This window comes from Sphaerodactylus townsendi, linkage group LG04, assembly GCF_021028975.2.
Source record: "Sphaerodactylus townsendi isolate TG3544 linkage group LG04, MPM_Stown_v2.3, whole genome shotgun sequence".
NCBI lineage: Eukaryota > Metazoa > Chordata > Lepidosauria > Squamata > Sphaerodactylidae > Sphaerodactylus > Sphaerodactylus townsendi.
The window spans coordinates 144,464,271-144,486,265 of record NC_059428.1 but is presented as its reverse complement, the minus strand read 5'-3'; the positions used below and the strand labels follow the sequence as shown (position 1 = coordinate 144,486,265).

General features: G+C 46.7%; 2 protein-coding genes across 2 annotated transcripts in view; both read left to right on the top strand.

Moving 5' to 3' along the window:
- Window positions 1-12,140, top strand: part of LOC125431379 (syntaxin-binding protein 4-like) — a 29,620-nt gene extending 17,480 nt beyond the window's left edge. Inside the window, exons 12-19 of the mRNA XM_048494140.1 lie at window positions 1,396-1,488; window positions 2,323-2,388; window positions 4,370-4,558; window positions 5,292-5,408; window positions 5,849-5,892; window positions 6,926-7,065; window positions 8,589-8,646; window positions 11,274-12,140. Coding sequence (XP_048350097.1) covers window positions 1,396-1,488; window positions 2,323-2,388; window positions 4,370-4,558; window positions 5,292-5,408; window positions 5,849-5,892; window positions 6,926-7,065; window positions 8,589-8,646; window positions 11,274-11,376 — 810 coding nt within the window. The 3' untranslated portion in view covers window positions 11,377-12,140. The remainder of the gene's footprint in view (window positions 1-1,395; window positions 1,489-2,322; window positions 2,389-4,369; window positions 4,559-5,291; window positions 5,409-5,848; window positions 5,893-6,925; window positions 7,066-8,588; window positions 8,647-11,273) is intronic.
- A 3,778-nt stretch (window positions 12,141-15,918) lies between these two features.
- Window positions 15,919-21,995, top strand: part of SEC14L5 (SEC14 like lipid binding 5) — a 33,507-nt gene continuing 27,430 nt past the window's right edge. The window contains exon 1 of the mRNA XM_048494704.1: window positions 15,919-16,071. The gene's annotated coding sequence lies outside the window, so the exon portion shown is untranslated. The remainder of the gene's footprint in view (window positions 16,072-21,995) is intronic.

Genomic DNA, 21,995 nt, shown 5'->3' with positions numbered 1-21,995 from the left:
CTCTCAGCTCCACTGATACATTTTCATTCTGCTCCTGCTGCCAGCTGGCAATTTCCCCAGATTTGCTAGTTTGGATTTATATCCCCCCTTTCTCTCCTGTAAGGAGACTCAAAGGGGCTGACAATCTTCTTTCCCTTCCCCTGCCCCCACAACCAAACCTGTGAGATAGGTAAGGTTGAGAGAGCTCCGAAGAACTGTGACTAGCCCAAGGTCACCCAGCTGGCATGTGTTGGAGTGCACAGGCTAATCTGGCTCACCAGATAAGCCTCCACAGCTCAAGTGGCAGAGCGGGGAATCAAACCCAGTTCTCCAGAATAGAGTGCACCCGCTCTTAACCACTACGCCATGCTGGTTAAACCCCAGAGCCTCTTTTCAGTGCCCAAATTTGACCCCTATTCCTTTAGTACCTCTCAAGCGGAATGTCAATTCGTTCTTCATGGCAACATTTTTTAATATTGCTGTAAAATCTGTATAGAAAAATGGTTGACTAGATTAGTTCCCTCCCTCTCTCTCCGTGCCATAGCTATGTAGCTATAGAGAAACAGCTATAGGGGACTCGTGATGCTTGGGTACAGTAAAGTGGAAACAGGAGCATGTTTCCACTTCTACTTTTCAGGCTTGGGACCTCCCCAGATTTTGTGGTTTCCTTTAGACCCCCACGGCAGCTACTCCATGATGGCTGTTCTCTCAATTTAAAGGCAAGATATGCGAAATGGTGTGAATCCTGCCCCCCCCCCCCCGTGCCCTTGCATTGGCTCCTTCTGGCAAAGGAAGAGTGATTTTCCATGCTATAACAGCACATCACCCATTCGTTTTTGTAAATCTTACTGGGGAGAAAGGAAGACACCGCTTTTAGCAATCGTGCCTCATACCTAATTCTGGCTTAATCCAGTGCTTCAGTCAACAAAATGTAGCAAAGGCTGTATAAAAACGCCATCAGATTTCACGGGTGTCAAAGAGTTGAAAGAAAGACGGCTGACTGTATGTTTCCCAAGGCTAAGCAGGAAAGATTTGTCCTCGTCAATCTATTCAAGCTGTTTCTTCACCTCGAGCAGATGGCTTATGTTGACTGATGGAGAGAGGAACCGTAGCGAATCCACTTCGGGTATAATCCTGAGCTGTACGGGGCAGCCACTGCCTCTCTGAAAACCCTGTAGAAAAGCCCTGCGCCTGTATCTCTTTCTAACAATCTCGAGGCCTGTTGATTCAATCTCCGTGAAATACAAAATACTTTCTCCAGATTAGTGATCTTTGTGTTGCAAAACCGTGTGTTGTGAGGGCTAATCGTAGCTCCAAGGACCCATCGAGAGATCTTCACGTATCATAATTGTGTGGCCCACTGACCCGCTGTCTTCTTGGCACGCTGTCCTCATTGGCGTGTGATCCTTTTTCCAGACGTTCGACTCCATCAGTTGCAATGACAGTGAAGAACTGGAGCAGTTGCAGTTGGAGATGATGGAACTGCGGCAGGAAGTCCGGCGGTTAAAGGTGAGGGTCTCATCCAGGCTGGCTTTATCTCCAGTGGGCCAAGGTCTATCTGTCAAGGTGGCCAAGATCATGACAATATGAACATAAGGAAAAGCCTGCTGGATCAGACCAGAGTCCATCTAGTCCAGCACTCTGCTACTCGCAGTGGCCCACCAGGTGCCTTTGGGAGCTCCCATGCAGGATGTGAAGGCAATGGCCTGCTTCTGCTGCTCCCCCCGAGCACCTGGTCTGCTAAGATGTTTGCAATCTCAGATCAAGGAGGATCAAGATTGGGAGCCAGAGATTGAATTCTCCTCCATCAATCTGTCCAAGCCCCTTTGAAAGCTACCCAGGTTAGTGGCCATCATCACCTCCTGTGGCAGCATATTCTATATTCCATACATGGCTTGACAACAATCCATTTGAACGAGATCTGGGAGTCTTAGGCCCCTTCCACACATGCAGAATGATGCACTTTAAAGCCACTTTCAATCTACTTACGATGCACTTTGCAACTGTGCGGAATAGCAAAATCCACTTGCAAACAATTGTGAAAGTGCATTGAAAGTGGATTGAAAGTGCATTATTCTGCATGTGCAGAAGGGGCCTCAGGTGTCCTCTGTTCTCCTTCCTACTTTTATCTTCACCACAACCCTGTGATGTAAGGCTAAGGGACAGCGACTGGCCCCAACACTCAAAAAGATTCATGGCACTGTGGAGATTTGAACCCAGGTCTCCCGGATCCCAGCCTAACACTGTAACCACTCCAGCACTCTAGCTGGCTATCCCTGGACAGGGCATTTCAGAGAGGATGGCATCAACAGAGCATGTTTTGATTCAATCTTTCTCATCCAGACTCTCCTGAAGGAAGTAGAGATCAGCAAGAAGTCCATGGAAGATGAGCTTCAGAGTCTGAACCAGGTAAGGGAAGGAGCCGGTTACCCTGTCAGGCTCTTTAGTTCACTGGCATACTGTTTTTGCAAATAAATTATTACCCCATCCATGCACACAGAGCTGTGGAGAGTAGCAGTCCCTGCTCCAATGCCCCTGCTTCAGTCCCTTCATCTAAAAGCTGACATGAGAGGCAAAGGCCCCTTCCGCACATGTGGAATAATGCACTTTCAATCCACTTTCACAATTGTTTGCAAGTGGGTTTTGCTATTCCGCACAGTCAAATCCAGCTGCAAAGTGCATTGAAAGTGCATTATTCTGCATGTGCGGAAGGGGCCAAAGAACCGTGGTTAACATTTCCCCTGCTACACTTGCGAAGGCCTAGTTTTGCCCTGACTGGAATGCCTCAGGCAAGCCCAGTCTCTCCACGTTTTGGAAGCTAAGCAGGGTCGGCTGAGATTCATACTGGTGTCTTGGCAGCATAGACGAGTCCAACTGGAGAAAATGGCCTCTTTGGAAGGTAGACTCTACGGCATTACACCCCATTGGAGTCCCTCCTCTCCCCAAATCCCGCCCTCCTCAGACACCATTCCCCAAATCTCCTGGTATGTCCCAACTCTGGCAAGACAACCCGGTGCTCAAAATTGCTGTGCTGTGCTGGCTTTCCCCTGGGGGTGATTCTCAAAGCATCTCCCAGAAGCAGCAGACAAGTTGTGGAATTCCAACTGCATTTTTGTGCCCCGGGTTGAGCAAAGACAGGATAGGATGAGGTTTAATTAAAATGTGTGTATTTGTGTGTTTGGAGGGGGTGGCGGTAGATGATGGCCTTATTAAGATCACAGGAAGAGGCCCTGATGACTGTTCCATTAATTGAAGATTTGGTGGACAACCAAGCGGGGCCTTTTCAGTGGTAGCCCCCCCCCCCGCTTTGAAACAGTCTCCCCAGAAAGTTGCACCTGGCCCCCTCCCTTTTGATCTTTAGGAGACGGTTTTTATTAAGGACTGCATTTAATTACTGTGGTCCTAAATTGTGATTTTAAGTTTTGGTTTATCCTTTTCAATATTCATACTTAATATTGTAAACCGCCTTGAGTTCCATAAAAAGGCAGCTAATAAATATTTTAAATATATAAATATTGTTACCCACCCCAAGCCCTTGGGATGGAGAACTTCCTTCCTTCCTTCCTTCCTTCCTTCCTTCCTTCCTTCCTTCCTTCCTTCCTACCTACCTACCTACCTACCTACCTACCTACCTACCTACCTACCTTCCTACCTTCCTACCTTCCTACCTTCCTTCTTTCTATACCCTGCCAATCTCCTGAAGGACTCAGGGCAGCTTACAAACAAAAACATATAAAATAGTACAAAAATATAAATAATATAAAAATATAAACATTATATAAGCATTATAAGCATTAAAAACCAATTTCAACATGATACCATGGGGTGGGGGGAAACCCTATAAGCACAATAATGAATTTGAGGCAGGCTAATGGCTTAAGAAGAAGAAGAAGAGTTTGGATTATATCCCTCTTTCTCTTCTGTGAGACTCAAAAAGGCTTGAAATCTCCTTTTCCTTCCGCCCACCCCACAACAAACACCCTGTGAGGTAGGTGGGGCTGAGTGAGCTCCGAATAACTGTGACTAGCCCAAGGCCACCCAACATGAATGCAGGAGTGCAGAAACACATCTGGTTCACCAGATAAGCCTCTGCCACATAAGTGGAGGAGTGGGGAATCAAACCCAGTTCTCCAGATTAGAGTGCACCTGCTCTTAACCACTACACCAGTGGTTCTCAACCTGGGGGTTGGGACCCCTTTGGGGGTCGAATGACCCTTTGACAGGGGTCGCCTAAGACTCTCTGCATCAGTGTTCTCCATCTGTAAAATGGGGGTCACCACAACATGAGTAACTGTATTAAAGGGTCGCGGCATTAGGAAGGTTGAGAACCACGGCACTACACCATGCCGTAGAGTAGTAGGGCAGTCCTGTTTCCTCTTCCCAAATCCAGAAGGCCTTGAGCTTCCTCTCGGACAACCGGACGCTACAGAACAAGCTGCAGGTGGCAGAGGTGTCTCAGCGCCAGGCCCACAGCGCAGAGCAGGACTACGAGGAAGTCATCCATTTGCTAGAGGCTGAAATTGTGGAGCTGAAAACCCAGCTCTTGGGAAAGAAAACCCGGCTGGCTTCGGAAGTGGAGGTGAGTCTGCACTTCAGGGATAAACAGGAAATTAACTTTGTAGGGGTAGTGCCCAGAGGACAGTTTTGGGGGAGGAGTGGTATTTTTCTGATCTGAAAAGGCCAAGCTCTGGAATTCAAGATACCATATCCAGTCCTGGGGTTTAATGTGGATCTCAGCTTTTGGTATGGATTTGGTGAACTCACTCAGGCCCCTTCCACACATACAGAATAATGCACTTTCAATCCACTTTCACAGCCGTTTGCAAGGGATTTTGCCATTCCGCACAATAAAATCCAGCTGCAAGGTGCATTGAAAGTGGTTTGGAGAAAGATGCATGTATTCTGTTTAAATGAAGGGGAGCCCCTTCAACTTTCGACGATCTTTAGAGGAGAATTTTTTTGGCGATTCGCGGGTGGAGCCTAGGGGGGCAGTGGTTTGGGGATGGCAGGGACCTCACCTGGTTATCATACCTATTACCTTGGAATCCACCTTCTGAAAACTGCCATCTTCTCCAGGGAAACTGACCTCTGTAGCCTGGGGATCGGTTGTAATTTGGGGCTGTCATTTGCAATGTCGGCACCCTCGTGCACATTCAAACCTTGCCGTTCATGTCTCAGCCGAGGAAGCAGTGAGGAAAGCCATTCAAGGTAGTCCTGGTTCATGCGCTTGACTCTTCGAGCCTGCCGTTCCCTGTGTGCTCAGTTTCTTCATGCCATCCAAACTACCCTCTTGTTTTCTCTTTTCCTATCAGAACGACTTCTTGGAGCTCAAAAGGCGACTGTCCCTGGTGGACAGGCAGCTGAGGAGATCGGAGATCACAAGGAAACGTTTGGAATACTGCAACGGGAGGCTGATTCTGTTTGTGCAGGTGAAAGGCAGAAATCGGCAGTGGAATATTCAGACCCCTTCACTGACCTACAGAACAGGGAAGCGGTTATTAGACAGTGCTTGGGGTGGGAAGAAGAGCTTTTCTGCTCCACAGGTTGATTCCAGAATTGGTATTATCATCTACTCTAAGGGCATAGCTACAAGTCAGGCTTAGCAGCTTCCAGAATCACGCCTTTCCCCCCTTTTCTCTTCCCTGCTGTAGGGCTTCCTTGGGATCAGCCACGAGGGCAGTGAATTCTTAGAAGGGAGAGAAGACCTCATTAGTGTCACAGATTCAGCAAAAAAAACCCCATAACCTCTCTGTGCATGGTGGGGGGGCTAAGGGAGTGGCTGGCGGTGGAGGAGAAACAACTCATTGTTGCTTTGAACCACTTGCCTCCTGTTCTATTAAGACTGTTTGCTTTGCTTGTTCTCGTTCAGAACGTCCATAAACTCCTGAGCTCGCACTGTGCAGACGAGAAGAGGTGAGATGCATTCTCGGGAATAATTTGTGGGGTTTGGGGATCATATCAACTGCAGCCATCCAAATTCTATTTATTGAATGTTGGAGTTTACTGTTTTATTATTTGTATTGTTCTTTTAAATGATTTTTATCCATTGTTTTATGTTATAACTCGCCCTGAGCCCTTCAGGGATAGGGTGGGATATAAATTTAATAAAAGAAATACATTTTCCACGCTGGCATGTTGTATCAATGCAGGGAGCTCTGACTCCTGAAAACATACGCCCTGGAAGGTTTTGTTAGCCTTTCAGACTCTAAATTTGTTGTGTATCCATGCAGCATTTAAGAAGCCCTTCGTGCCATTATCTCATTATGCACCTGCCAAAATACATTCTAGTTGTTTTTAAGGTGCTAATACAATAATGAATAATATGTCACTGAATTGTCGAAGGCTTTCACGGCCGGATTCAACTGGTTGCGGTGGGTTTTCCGGGCTGTGTGGCCGTGGTCTGGAAGATCTTGTTCCTAACGTTTCGCCTGCCTCTGTGGCTGGCATCTTCAGAGGTGTGTCACAGAGAGAAGTCTGGACACAGTGTATGACAGACTTCTGTCTGTGATACACCTCTGAAGATGCCAGTCACAGATGCAGGTGAAATGTTAGGAACAAGATCTACCAGACCACAGCCACACAGCCCAGAAAAGTCACAACAACCAATATGTCACTGAGTTGGAACTGACTCATGGTGACCCCATCCACAGGGTGTTAAGGCAGGAGATGAACAGAGGTGGTTCCTTCCTCTGCATAGCGTCCCCGAGCAAACGTGTAGATCCATATCAAGCCCAATCAAAGTTCCAACCATGGCCGACCCTGCTTATCTTCCCAGCTCCGATGAGCTTTGGCTAAGTGGGGCTATTATAATTTTATGTCAGCTATAATTATAACTTTTTGCTATAATGTTCCCTATGAATGCCGGCAACAGTTACTTGCGTTTGAGCCAGGGATTTCTTGGTATGCCCAGCACAGAAACCTCAAACGAGCTGTCCTTTCTTGTTAGTGTCCACATTCCAGCTGGGGAGAATAAAACAGAGGGAACTTCAGAAGCGAGGGTTCCTTCTTCAGATCTTTGGGGCTTGCTGATTGCAGAGGCGAAAGAGCTACTGGAACCTTCTGTGTCCTCCAACTCTACAAAGGACTGTAAGTTGTTGCTTTCCAGAGGAGAAAGCAGATCAAATTCTTGATGTATGGCAGTAACGAATGCTGGTCTGTTATTGAGGCGATTGCAAGGAGCAGATTCTCTGTCTGCTGCCAAAAAGAGTAGACTGGACTGAATTAGGCCCCTTCCGCACATGCAGAATAATGTGCTTCCAATCCACTTTCAATGCACTTTGCTGCTGGATTTTACTGTGTGGAATAGCCAGATCCACTTGCAAGCAATTGAAAAAGTGGATTGAAAGTGCATTATTCTGCACGTGTGGAAGGGGCCTTAGACAAACTCAACTTTTTTCAAGGTATTTCTGCCCAGGCATCTTTTTGATGGATCTCTGTCCTAGGTGCTGAAACGTCTGCCTAAGATCACTCTTCAACTGCCATTTTTCATAGGTTGTTGCTTATATATATTTTTGAAAAGTTGTTTTTTAAAAAACCAAACAAGCATGTAGACTCAGATCACGCCAGATTCCTTTTCTTCTGAACACTAGTCACCACATAACCGAGTTGATTCTACCTGCATTCTGAGTCCTGTTTTATTGGTCTGTCCCCAGCCCGATTTCTGAAATGTGTTGGGGGAATTATGGGAGACGGATGATGATGTATTTTTTGAGGGGGGGGTGGTCAGGATGGGGGATGGTGTGGTTTTGAAAGGAGACTTTATAATGGTTTTGTGATTGTTTTAATGGCGTTTTTAGGATTGTACCACGCCCAGGGACTTTGGTGACGGGTGGGAAATAAGTGCCCAGGAAATAAACAAGATTTTGGAAGTATGAGCTTCTGAGAATCAAAGCTGGCGAAGGGAGCTTCGACTCTTGGAAGCTTATACTGCCAAACCTCGTGGGTCTCTAAGGGGCTACTGGACCCCAATCCATGTGACTCAGTACTACGCTTGACCGTAGCCAAAAGGGCGAGAAGCGAGGAAGAGGCAATCAACAGGATCTTCCTGGCTTCATGTGACTCAGTAAAAGGGCTAGAAATTCCTGACCCAGTTCCCAGCACCACTACAAAAACCCAGTGAACCTTGGCCGGGAAGGGTGACACTTAATCTAGTTTCAAATAGGCATAACCATTGTAACGTGGATCCATTTCCACCTTGGACCTCAGTGTCTGGAGATGACCAACTAGCAAGGGAAAGAAAGCCAATACGCCGCTTTCTGCCACCGCAGCTTCTGAAAGAGCTTTACTTCTCGGCAGCTGAGGGGTAGCCAATTCTCACCTTCCAAGTTTCTATCAACTATCAGCTGGCATATGGCGAGTCCTGTGATTGTGTGATTTTGTACCGAATTGTTATGACTGTTCATGCAAAAGGGATCCCTCCCTCTAGAAAAAACGCAGCTTTGAACATGCCGATGGAAAGGTTGGCTACAATGCAGGCGAACCAACAAATCTGTTCTCTGTTTAGGTGTTGATTTGAGATTCGGTGGCGTTTGGTAGCAAGCCAGTTCCATTGTTTGTGCTTCTGGTGTTGATGCAACGATTCCTGAGTGCTCTTTTTCTTGGTTTGGCAGATTCGTCGTCCGACTGGGATGAATGTCCAGCCAGTGACAGAGCCCCAGAGTGCAAAGAGTAAGCATTTCAGGTCCTCTTCCATGGTAGGCCTTATATGCGCCACCTCTGGCCCTTCTGTCTCCATTGCCCCATTGAACACATCTCCATTGTTCCATCTCCACTGCCCCATTGAACTCAGAGCAGCAGTGGCGTAGTGGTGAAGAGTAGGTGCACTCTGATCTGGAGGAACTGGGTTTGATTCCCTGCTCTTCTGCCTGAGCTGTGGAGGCTTTTCTAGGGAATTCAGATTGGCCTGTGCACTTCAACACATGCCATCTGGGTGACCTTGGGCTAGTCACAGTTCTTCGGAGCTCTCTCAGCCCCACCCACCTCACAGGGTGTTTGTTGTGAGTGGGGAAGGGATATTGTAAGCCCTTTTGAATCTCCTACAGGAGAGAAAGGGGGGGGTATAAATCCAAACTCTTCTAAAAAAATTGGACTTGATTGCCCGTAAAATACAGGCCGGGGTAAGGAAGCTGAGAGGCAGAAGTTATGAAAACGGCTGCGATTCATCTCTGTTCTTTTAAAGGTGTGTCCTTCTCTGAAGCTCATCAATCCAAGCTGTAAGCCCTTTTGAGTCTCCTACAGGAGAGAAACGAGGGGGATATAAATCCAACTCTTCTTCCTCGTCCTCCTCCTCCTCCTTTTCTTCTTCTTCTTCTTCTTCTTCTTCTTCTTCTACTACTACTACTACTACTACTACTACTACTACTACTACTATTACTAAGTGGGAACCAAGAGGACATCAGCAGTATTTTCTCAGGAACAACCTTCATACCAGAAGCAGCAGCTTCCGTGGGTGGAGGGAGCAGGTCAAAGTAGGGACTGGCTGGATTTCTATGGCCCCTTCCACACATGCAGAATAATGCACATTTGATCCACTTTGCTATTCCACGCAGTCAAATCCAGCTTCAACGTGGATTGAAAGTGCATTATTCTGCATGTGCGGAAGGGGCCTATGAGAACCGGTGTGGTACGGCCAAGTATTTCACAACACTTTTGGTATCATTATGATGATTATAATGTTTCTATCCCGTCTTTCCTGGCAGTTCAAGGAAGCATATAATAATAGCTAAAAAATATCCAGTTAAAACAAGAATCAAACAACAAACCCCAAATCTCCCCACCTCCTTAAACATTGCCTGCTACCTGAATCCATTCAAAAGCACTAACAAACATGAAGAAGAAGAGTTTGGATTTATACCTCATCTTTCTCTCCTGTAAGGAGATTCAAAGGGGCTTACAAGCTCCTTTCCTTTCCTCTCCCCACAACAGACACCTGGTGAGGTAGGTGGGGCTGAGAGTACTGGGGCTAGCCAGCAAATGCAGTTATACATATATAGTTGTGCAGTTGTGGAAGAACATAGAGAGGGGGTTGGGGGTTGGCCATCAAGTCACAGCTGACTTTCAGTGACCCCGTAAAGGTTTTCAAGGCAAGAGACTTTCAAAGGTGGGTTGCCATTTCCTGGCTCCATGTCATGACCTTGGAATTCCTTGGAGGTCTCCTATCTAAATATTTGCCAGGGTTAAGGCTGAGAGGCTGTGACCAGCAAGCCTCCATGGCAGAGTGGGGATTCCAACCAGGCTTTCCCAGATCCTAGGCCCCTTCGGCACATGCAGAACAGTTCACTTTCAATCCACTTTCAATGCACTTTGCAGCTGGATTTTTCTGGGCGGAAGAGCAAAACCCACTTGCAAACAGTTGTGAAAGTGGTTTGAAAGTGCATTATTCTGCATGTGCGGAAGGGGCCCTAGTCAACACTTTGCCCTACACAACACTTTGTCTCTTGTCGGAGTTGGGCAATGGGGTAAAACTGACGTTTTGAACCCTTAGTGCACAAATGGCCATGAATCTTGGTTCAATGCCAAAAATGATTTGCAATTGGGGTCCATTGTGATCCCCCCCTCCACTTCCTTACTATCCACATTTATCGAAGCCTCCTTTTTGAAAATGTGATTGAAACCACACTGGAGTTTAATAGGAATCAAACATTCCTCTCTTTGCTTCCGCCTAATCTGCCAGAAGGCCGCCCACGGCTTCCTGAGACAGAACGTCCTTGTCATTTCAGTTTGTCCCCGAGACTTCGATCACCTGCGTTCGTCTCTCAAACTCTTCCTCGTATGGGAGGAAATATGTAGCGGATTGGAACTGTCACACACTGTTGGAATTTGTGTGCAAAAGTTGACTTTGCAGTAGAAATCATTGGGATTCTATGAGTCTTTGTGCGATTAAAGCATTTTGCGTGTGCAAAGTATTTTGTTACAGTGTCTTGTCGAAGGCTTTCACGGCTGGATTCAACTGGTTGTGGTGGGTTTTCTGGGCTGTGTGGCTGTGGTCTGGTGGATCTTATTCCTAACGTTTCGCCTGCATCTGTGGCTGGCATCTTCAGAGGTGATACTTCTGTGATACATCTCTGAAGATGCCAGCCACAGACTTCCCTCTGTGATACACCTCTGAAGATGCCAGCCACAGATGCAGGTGAAACGTTAGGAACAAGATCCACCAGACCACGGCCACACAGCCCGGAAAACCCACCAGAACCAGTATTTTGTTACAGTCTGCTGGGTTGGGGGCAGATTCCTTTGCCTGCTTTCTGTTTCCTTCCAATGCCCTGTGGCTAACGGCATCTCTCTTGGGTTTCCAGCCACCCTCACCAGAAGACCACCTGGCCTTCTCCTCCGAGCAGAGACGACGACAACTCACAACCACAAAGCACGTCCAGGGAACCTTCTGAGAAGCCTGCATAACCCTCCGGCTTCAGTTGGCTCCTTGTGTATTCATAACTTGGACATGCTGCTGCTCTGCGGACTGAAAAGGACGGACAAGGACCTAAAGAGCAGGCAGATCAGCCCCACTGCACACAAATACCTAACACCCATGTCTCCTTCTTGAGAAGAGGGAATCTCATAGCCGAGACTTAACCAGCAAACTCATCCTCTGGATGGCTATGTCTGTATCTCTGGTCTGTGATCTCCTGATTTTGCATGGCTTCGGACAAGCCACAGGGAAGCGATTAGAAGTGGATACCTGGAGAACTGGCAGCATATAGTTCCAGGAGCGGCCACCTATAGGTGCAGGGGCACCTAGGGAAATCCAACACATTTCTTATGGAAAACCAAAGTACATTTTTTTTCATGCTATATGTTGTCATCGCTTGCTCAATCCTGGTTAGCTCTGCATAGCTGTCTTGGGACGCATCTTTCTCTCTCGTTTGCTTTTTCTCTTGGTTGTGAAGGATTGTGCGGACCGTACTGTGCAAAAGGGAAACAGGAGCTGGCCGGCTGCGTCGAGGGAGTCTCCGAATTCAGGATCCATCACCAAAGACTTATTGTGTTATGGGTATCCAAGATCTCCCAGATGACACAGCTCAGTAGCAATTCAGTGTTGTTTTTTTTAATTGGGGGCAGGGGGAGGTATTATTAGACCTCAGTTTTTACTCAGTTAGTAAAATGGTAGCAATTGGACGTGAGCGCACTGTTCTGGCAAATAAAATGACTGTTGAATCTCTAAACGGGTGGACTGTTGGCTGGGTGGGGGTCACCACGTCAGGGCAGCGTTTCCGGACTGCCTAATTTTGAAAATCTTGATATGCTAGCTCAGTGATGGTGAACCTTTTCTTGACCGAGTGCCCAAGTTGCAATCCAAAATCCACTTATTTATCGCAAAGTGCCAACACGGCAATTTAACCTGAATACTGAGGTTTTAGTTTAGAAAAAATGGTTGACTCCGAGGTGCGTGTTACTCAGGAGTAAGCTTGGTGAAACAACCATACAACGCTCCAAATGGGTGAATCACGACCCTAGGAGGGTTTACTCAGAAGCAAGCCTCATTGCCAGCAACTGAGCTTACTCCCAGGTAAAGGATCGTTCCCAGGCCAGCCTAGATATGTGTGTGTGGGGGGATTTCCCCACCCACACACACGATGAACTCTGTGCATGCGTGCTCACAGAGAGGGCTCTGAGTGCCACCTCTGGCACCCGTGCCATATGTTCGCAACCACTGTGCTAGCTTGAAAAGTACCGCCAAGTTGGGGCCGATTTATGCGACCCCCTCAGGGTTTCCGAGGCAGAAGACAAACAGTGGATGTGTGCCATCTCCTGCCTCTGCATAACAACCTTGAACTTCCTTAATGGTCTCCCGTCAAAGTACTAACCAGGACCACCCTGGTTAGCTCGGAGATCTCAAAAGACCGAGCTAACCTGGTTCATCTGTGCCTGAACATTGGCGTAGAAGGCGGCACATTGGAGGAGGACTGGGTGTTACGAGTTCAAATTTCCCCGCTCAGTAGCTGCAATCAGAGAAATAATCATCTTTAGTCCTTACACAGTGTTTGCATGTGTGTGCTGTCCCATTGTTTTGTTCAGCGTGTTTTGCCTTCTGCCCTGGCATTCCTCATTCCAGCTCACTCCAGTTGGTCGTGAGGGAAAGGCACTTTGTGCAGGCTCAGAAGCATTATTGTTTCATGTGTTTCACGGTTCTGAACCCATATATAGTGAATCCAATCTAAATAAGACTGGATTCACAATAAAGCCGTCCCTGAGACAGCAGCTGAGTTTCTCACAAAAAAATATGTGAGCGCCAGTGTAGTGTAGTGGTTAGAAAGTGCTGGAACTGGGGAAATTTGGGTTCAGAATCCTCTCTCTGCCATGAAGCCCACTGGGTGTCCCCGGGCTAGTTATTTTCTCAGCCTAACCTACCTCACTGGATTGTTGTGAAGATGAAACGGGGCAGAAAGAATTGCAGAAGCTTTTGCGAGGTCCTTGGAAGAAACTGGAAAGGGAAGATGAATCAATACAGCTGTTTCTGGACTTCAACCATTCAGTCAAGATTGGTAAAAGGGAATATTGACACAAAAATAAATCCTTAAAAAGGGTTGGGGAAAAGGCATTGGCACGGCTAGTGTTCAGTGGAATTATTTTGGTTGGGGAAGCATCGTGTCATGTGAGCCCCTGGCTACAGTGGGAAGGTCAAAGGCCTTGGTTCACCATCTGTGGCCTGCACATTGTAGTTTGTCTTTGCCCCTTTTACGCTGGAGAGAGACAATCATTTTGAGGATGATCGTAAAGACATTTTGCTGTTTTGCTTTGTTTTTTTAAAATGCTTCCCAAACCAGCAAAATCTGCTTGGCCGCAGGCAGCAGCGGTCCAAAATGACCCACGTGCTCGACGCTTGCATTTTAAAAGCCACCGTCTCGTTTCCAGCCTGTCCCGGAGGCACCTTCCCAGCCAAATCTAAACCGTGTTTACTGAGGATGAAAAGTCCCAATTAGTTCAATCAGCCTGAGCTCCCCTGTTGGTACGCTTCAGGTTTGAAGGGCCTCTTGCGAGCAGTGGCGGCGCAAAGACAGTTGCTCGGAAAAACCAGAGAGACAGCCCTGATTTCATCCTTCAGCAAAGGGCAGAGGGAGCCGTCCTCTGGAAAAAGCCATCTGCTTCCTGATTACGGCGCCACAATTTTCTTTGCCTCATTAAATATGTGCTGGAAAGGAGAAGGGGAGCGTGCGGCTTTGTGGGGACAACGTGGTGGGGGGGTGTCGTTGAATTTTGGCGAGCATAGGAGTCCCCAATGGGGCGCCCCTGGGCACTGCATCATCTATCATTTTAAAAAAACATATTCTGGTGCCCACCAAGTGCTTTTGGATAGTGGATGGGATTGGGTGCTACTGGACTCGAATCTTGCTTTTCTACTGCAAACCAACACGGCTACCCTACTGGAACATGGAAACACGATGAAAGGCTCGTTCTAATAATATTTGGCTTTTGCTTTGGGGACTGATAAAGTATTTGTAATCCCTGCACATCTGGCCATTTCCCAGTTTCCCCCTTCCCCGTAAGCTGAAAACTAGCAACCCCCACAAAAGCCCAACCTTTCCCTGACACTCCTTTTTCTACATGCAGGGACCTTGGGCCAATCACCCGTTCTCAGCCTTGTTTGTTTATTTTATTATGTGATTTTTATACCCCTGTCCCTTATTCGAGGTCAGGGCCGTCTCCAACTTTCAACAAAACAACACGTAATAAAACAGCACATAATAAATACACTATAAATCATTAAAATGTAACCTTAAAAATAGCAAAGCAATTCAGTTCGGCACCTAGGCCTCATCTGCAGCCCCTCTTCCTGATGGCATCTAAAATTTGACTTGAACCCGGCTCTTGTAGAGAGTCAGTGTTGGAGAATATCTGGGATGAAGCTGAAATGACCGCCAGTCCATTAACAGATATAGCTGGGTGTAATCAGCATATTGATGACACCCCAACCCAAACCTCTGGATGAACTAAGCAAGGGGGCGCATGTAGATATTAGAGATCAGCGAGAGACTACTTCACAAGGTTGTTGTGAAGTTAAAACAGGGGAGGGGAATGATGTACGCTACTGTGGGTCCCCATTTGGGGAGAAAGGTGGGGCATAAGAGAATTAAATTCCATAGTTAGGTGATAGATATCTTTTCAATATCTGGAAAAGCCAAGTACGCAAAATCCTCCACCCCGCAATTATCTGTAGCCTAAAAATGCATTGTCCAAGGACCAACATGTTTTCGTGTTGAAAGGACGCAACCTTCTCACACTGCAAGGCACAAATTCAGGACCGGGCAAAGGGGGCCTCCCCCCATTCCAAAAATGTCATTCCAAAGGGGGCCTCGGCCTCCCCCCATTCCAAAAATGTCATTTTAACCAGCAGACTACTGGGGGTGGGTGAGGTTTGCAAACTTGGATGCCTCACTATTGCATGGAAGTGAATGGAGGATTCATATATCATATATTAATTCATTTAAATCCCCCCACCCCGGCGCAGATGATGGGGGGGGGGGGGATTGCAGACTTGGATGTTTCACTATTGCAAAGACATTTATCCTCTACCTATCAAAGTGAATTCATTTATATCCCCCGTACCCCCGCTATAATGAAGGGGGAGGTTGCAGACTTGGCAAAGCCATTTATCCTCCATCCATGGAAGTGAAAGGAGGATTTATATATATCATATATGAATTCACATATAACCCCGCCCCCCCCCCGGCAGATGATGAGTGGGGGCTGCTCCGAGGGGCGTCCTTGCAGGGGGCATTGGGCTGAGCCTCCCGCTCCCGCGCTCCCCCGCCCGCTCCGACCCGTTCCTCCGCGGTGGGCGTGGCCTCCCCGCGCAGTGGGCGTGCCCTCCAGCCGCAGCGGCCGCTGGAGTGAGGGGGGCGCGCGAGAAGGGGCAGGAGCGCGTGCCGGGTTTTGGCGGCCGCTGATTGGCTGAAACGGGGCCGGCCGGTATTTTTTTTAACCTCCCTCCCCCCTGCAGTCCCCTCGCGGTGAAGGAGAGGCCGCGCTGAGGGGAGACGAAGCAGGTCCCCTCAGGGAAGGGGGCAGGTGAGGAAGAGGAGGAGGACGAGGATGGCTCCCGCGCCCCAGTCGCCGCCCGCGGGGCTCCCTCTCGGCTTCCCTTTCGCTTGACCGGTGAGTCGAGGGCAAAAGGGGCGGGGGCGGCGCTTTCCTTTCCTCACCCCCCCCCGCAGCCCCTCCCCAGCTTACCTGAGGACCCCCCCCCTCAGGTAGCGCCTTTCCCCTTCCTCCTCCATCTCCTCCACCCCTCATGCGTGATAAAATACGTATGAAATCCATAGCAAATCTATGCAAGGCATGTGCAATCCAGGTATAAAATCCATAGCAAATCTGTCTATGCAAGGCATATGCAATCCAGGTATAAAACCCATAGCACATCTATGCAAGGCATATGCAATCCAGGTATAAAATCCATAGCACATCTATGCAAGGCATATGCAATCCAGGTATAAAATCCATAGCACATCTATGCAAGGCATGTGCAATCCAGGTATAAAATCCATAGCAAATCTGTCTATGCAAGGCATATGCAATCCAGGTATAAAATCCATAGCACATCTATGCAAGGCATATGCAATCCAGGTATAAAATCCATAGCAAGGCATATGCAATTCAGGTATAAAATCCATAGCAAGTCATATGCAATCCAGGTATAAAATCCATAACAAGGCATATGCAATCCAGGTATAAAATCCATAGCACATCTATGCAAGTCGTATACATTTTAGGTACCAAATTCGTGGTACATCTATGTAGGGCATGCAGAATTCTCGCGTTTAAAAAAATCATAGCATATCTATGCAAGGAGTTGCATGGGTGAGCTATGAATTTTATACGTCTTTTATTGCGTATAAACCAGATGCTAGCGTGTATGTATGCATTTTGTCAAGGTGCACATGCATACCCTCTAAATGTATGTTAAGATAGGAGCTTGCGTTTTATAGGCATGCTACTTAGCCCCTTAATATATAGCTTTCCTTTAACGTCTGTGTGTCAGTTTCTTGATGGGAAAGGTAGACTCAATGTTTGTGCATGTACAGTTATGAGAGTCTAGGAGAGAAGGAATCAAATGAATAACTGTTATAGATCAAGAGAGCACATATGTATTCGTGATCTATAACATTTATTAATTTGATTCCAGCTCTCCTGGACTGTACATGCACTAACGTTGAGTCTACTTGCATGTCAAGAAATTGACACAGTCTATGTTACCTATCAAGAAACTGACATACACTCTATGTTGCCTATCAAGAAATTGACACATAGAAATATATCATGTTACTTACCAAGAAATTCACACCCAAGTAATATGCACACACACACGCATCTGTTTTCTTGATCTATAAGATTTATTTGTTAGATTTTAATCCTGTTCTCTGTGACCCTCATAACTGTACAATGTGCATTTTTGGGGAGGTAACATAGTGTCATTTTTAATATGTATATATCTATGTATGCATTTTCTAGCAATGCAACACCTTTCTGAACTGTTTGTTAACATACCAGCATGCATTTGAAAGATATGTACATAACCCCATTGGCTGTATTTGGGTACAGGTCTATACGTATCTATGTCTGCCCCACATGGAAGAATATGTTTATGTATCTGTATGTGCATTTCTTTGCACTTTCCTATATGTTAGTGTTGGCATATGCGTTTATATAATTAATGAGTGAACGGTCCATGTAAATAAAATGGATTCATAACTGAATGTGTATAGATAAACATATACACACTGTATATAAGTAAACGTTTGTGCATGTGTGAATATATGTGGAGGGTTTCTTTCTCTTCCTGTGGGAAGTGTATGTGTGCGTTCATCTGTGTTGACTGATAAATTACTCCCACACATCAATAATTGATAGTTGGCTGCTAGGTTTCAGTGCTTCAGAACCTTCCTACTCTCCCCCCGCCCCTCTTCTCTTCTTCTCTCTCTTCCTGCAGTGCCACCCTCATCTATGTGAGGGCCCCTGTGGCCTAACTGGCACTATTGTGAAGCATGTCCTGATCACGATTAAGGATCACACACCTATCCCCTCCTCTGTCCCAGTATCTTTCGCTGCTGTAGCAGAAGCCCGTCCATTCTTCAACCCTCCAGCTCCCATCCTTCCTTCCTGTATCTCTGGAGCCATCTTGACTTACTTCCTGGGGCTTGTTGGCTGGCAGAGTGCCCCCACTCCCCACAAACTGGGCAAAAACTGGGCAAAAACTCCCCCTCCTTCCAAAGTCCACCAGTAGCAGTTTCATGCACACAGCTTCTTCCCTCCTCCTCTCTGCTGTTTCCCCAGTTACCACTTCTGGCAGGCTGAAGCATGTATGATAAAAAGGGGCTAGTGAAGAGACCTCTGTAATCTAAAAGTAAAAAACAGCAACCTTGTTGTGGAGACTGGCAGGTGTAAGAGTTGAGGTAAAACTTATCTATTGCAGGAAAGGGTGTCTGTGTGTATGGGCACACACACACTCATATACCCCTGTTTGGGATCCATTTCTGCGCCAGGGGGCTACGCCCTGTTGGACCTGGAGGGCCGATGTGGCTTCCTGGGGGGAATGCTGGGGGGAAGAATTAGGACAAATAAAAGGAAACATTTCTTCCTGCAATGCATGGTTGGTGTTTGGAATATGCTGCCACAAGAAATGGTGATGGCCACTAACCTGGGTAGCTTTAAAAGGGACTTGGACAGATTGATGGAGGAGAAGCCGCTCTATGGCTACCCATCTTGATCCTCCTTGATCTGAGATTGCAAATGCCTTAACAAACCAGGTACTTGGGAGGAGCAGCAGCAGCAGAAGGCCATTGCTTTCACATCCTGCATGTTAGCTCTCAAAGGTATCTGGGGGGCCACTGCGAGCAGCAGAGTGCTGGACTAGATGGACTCTGGTCTGATCCAGCAGGCTCTTTCTTCTGTTCTTCTGTTCCTGTGGAGGGGTGTCTCCAAATGCAGCTCTTTCCTCTTGTTCTATAGGAGTAGGCAGCAGCCTCACCTTTCAGAAGAAAGGAAAGGGAGGGACAGTGCTCGTGCCTTGCCCCTCATGCATCAGGCAAGCGAGGGCTAAGCTGGACCTTGTGGCATTCTGCCCATTCATCTGCCGAACCTCGGCCTGATAGGGTCTTGGTAACTGGCCTCTCTTATGCCCCATAGGTAAAGCAGTGGGAACCTAGAGGACTTTAACTTGTGCTTGGGCTCACAGTTTTGTGTTCATCCAATATTGGCCACGTGCCTGGACCATAGAGAATAAAGTGACTCGGACCACTGGAACACAGCGTGTTTCCTTCCCTACGGGATAATGCCACTGTCTCCCAAACAGAAAGGACATTGTGTAGAAGTCAGAAGGGATTCTTGACTGCTGGATTTTTAAAGAAGTAATTCCCTAGAACTTTCCCCATTGTACTCTTCCCACCCTCTTGCCCCAACATCTTTCTTCTCAGGGTAGTCTTGAACATTAATAAGAAATTACACGCATCCCTGCCTACTTTCCGACTCCTCAGCTTGCCTAGTTCTTGCACTGCTTCTATACCGAACTCATTTCCTTCTGCCTTGACTCCTCTTCTAGTACAGCCTTCACCTGGAACCCTTAATAATGTATTCTTTTACCTAATGTACTTTCTTACTCTTAAATAGGGCTGTAGGAGCCTGGAAGAATGTAAACCTTTCCCGCCCACCAAAGCTCAGTGTGGTAAATTTTTGATGGATGTCATGCTGAGGATGTGGGCATGCTTTCAAACACTGCCGATTCCAGAGCACCTTGAGACATTTCCAGGCCTGTGTTCTGGGGATCTGCCAAACAGTCCTCCGGCGGCACAGTGTAGCAAGGCCTTTTCATCCAACACTCTTGGATTTCTTTCCTCTGCTGCTACAGATTCCTTCATCTTTTACCTCATGTGGAACAAACAGGCCGGTGTGCAGGGAACACAGGTTCGATTTGTTCAAAGAACAAATCGAACACGTGATAGTTTGTACAGTCTTCTGAGGTCCCACAAGGACCAAAATTACAGTATTGAATGAATAGCTGTGAATCTTGAGCTGTGGTAGTATTTGCAGCATAATGTTTCTTGGTTTTGGATGGCTGGTTCCTTTGATAGTTACTATAACACGAAGGCCCCTCCTGCACATGCAGAATAACGCACTTTCAGTCCACTTTCACAACTGTTTGCAAGTGGATTTTGCTATTCTGCACAGTAAAATCCAGCTGCAAAGTGCATTGAAAGTGCATTATTCTGCATGTGTGGAAGGGGCCTTAGTGAACATAAGAACTAGCTTGCTGATTTCAGATTAAAGGTAGACCTGATCCAGACTTCTGTCCCCAACAACCTGCCATTTTTAGGAAGTTCCTGAGCAGGTGGCCACTGTGCTCCCAGCATTTGATATTCAGAAGTGCTGTGCCTCTGATGTTCCAAAGCACATAGTTTGTCCCATTATCCAGACTTATTATCAGTCCTTAATACTGGAAGTTGTAACTTCCTTTATTTTATTTTTTTCCTGTCAAGTCACAGTTGATGTGACATTCGGCAGATACCAAAAAATCCCGAAACATCAAAGGTTCTGTCGATGTGGCTCACTTGACTCCCTGACTCATATTCTGCTTGAATGTGTCCTAAATGCTGATGTACGATCAAGTTTGATTCAGCCTCTATTATTGGCAAAGAAAATACAAAACTCTACTTATGCTGTACATTTCCTTTTACAGGACCATTCTTTTGATGTTACTTGTGCAATTGCTTCCTTCCTGGCCATTATTTTAAAACGATAGCTATTGTTTTTATTTGCTTATTGCTGCTGATCTATATCTAATTAGTTATTTAAATGTTTATATATTTGTTGTTATACTATGCTAATAAAAGGCATATTGATTGATTGATTGATTGATTGAAGTCACAGTTGACTTGTGGTGACCTCAAAGGGCTTTCAAGAAGGCAAGTAACGTTCAGAGGTGGTTTGCCATTGCTGTGTCATGACCCTGGTACTCCTTGGAGGTCTCCTCTCCAAATACTTGCCTGGGTCAGGGCTGAGAGTATGTGACCATCCCAAGGTCACCCAGCAGGTTTTCATGGCGGAGTGGGGATTTGAAGCTGGGTTTCCCAGATCGTAGTCCAGCACCTTAACCACTCGACCACGCTGGCTCTCAGTTTCTATAACGCAGTTATTATTTTCTCAGCAATTCTCCAAAATCACAATTTTATTTTTCTTTGTGCAAGATTGTGTTGGGTCTGCATGTTATTTTTAGGCCCAGGTAATGTAATCTTCTTCTCATCCTGTTTAGCTTATATAATCAAATTCTTGTTTTGCCTCACAAACAGGACCTTAACATTGGTGTTATCTTGCAGCCCCGACTCTGTTATTTAGTCTGTTTGCAATTTACTGTTTGAATAAGATCTATTTTGGTTCTAGTTTGCAAAAATAAACAGTTGTGTTATGATATTTGAAACCCAGTTGACGTGCCTAAAATAGCAAAGCTGAGGTACAATTAATAAGCAATGAGTTCAGGTAATTTCAGTTTCCCTTCCATTTTCCATTACTTTTCAGAGAGATAGAAATGTTGTGTCCAAACCCCTCCCCCATCCCCTTTTCCTGTGCCTGCTTATGCTGATATCTTTAAGCCTGCACAGGTGTCAAACTTGTGGCCCTCCAGATGTTATGGACTACAGCTCCCATCATGATGATGGGAACTGTAGTCCATAACATCTGGAGGGTTGCGAGTTTGACACCTATGCTGGAAGGGCTGTGTCTCAGTGGTACAGAATCTTCTCTGCAATTTCTGGGTGTGGTAGGCTGATCGTGCCTAACTAGCAAAGTGGTTCCCTCTACAACACTTCCCTCTCCTCTCAAGGGCGGCTTGTGTGCCAGCAAACAGTGTCAGCCTTGCTCAGAAAGTGCTTTTCATCCTGCAACCTTCCCAGACCTGTCACGGCCATTTGTTCTTCCCGCCTGAATCAAAAGGCTCTTTTGACAGGAGAGAGTTAATTCCGGAGGGTAAGACGAGTTATTGCTGCTTATGACGGAGGAAAACCGCCCTGCAATGAAAAGATGAGTCTGGTACG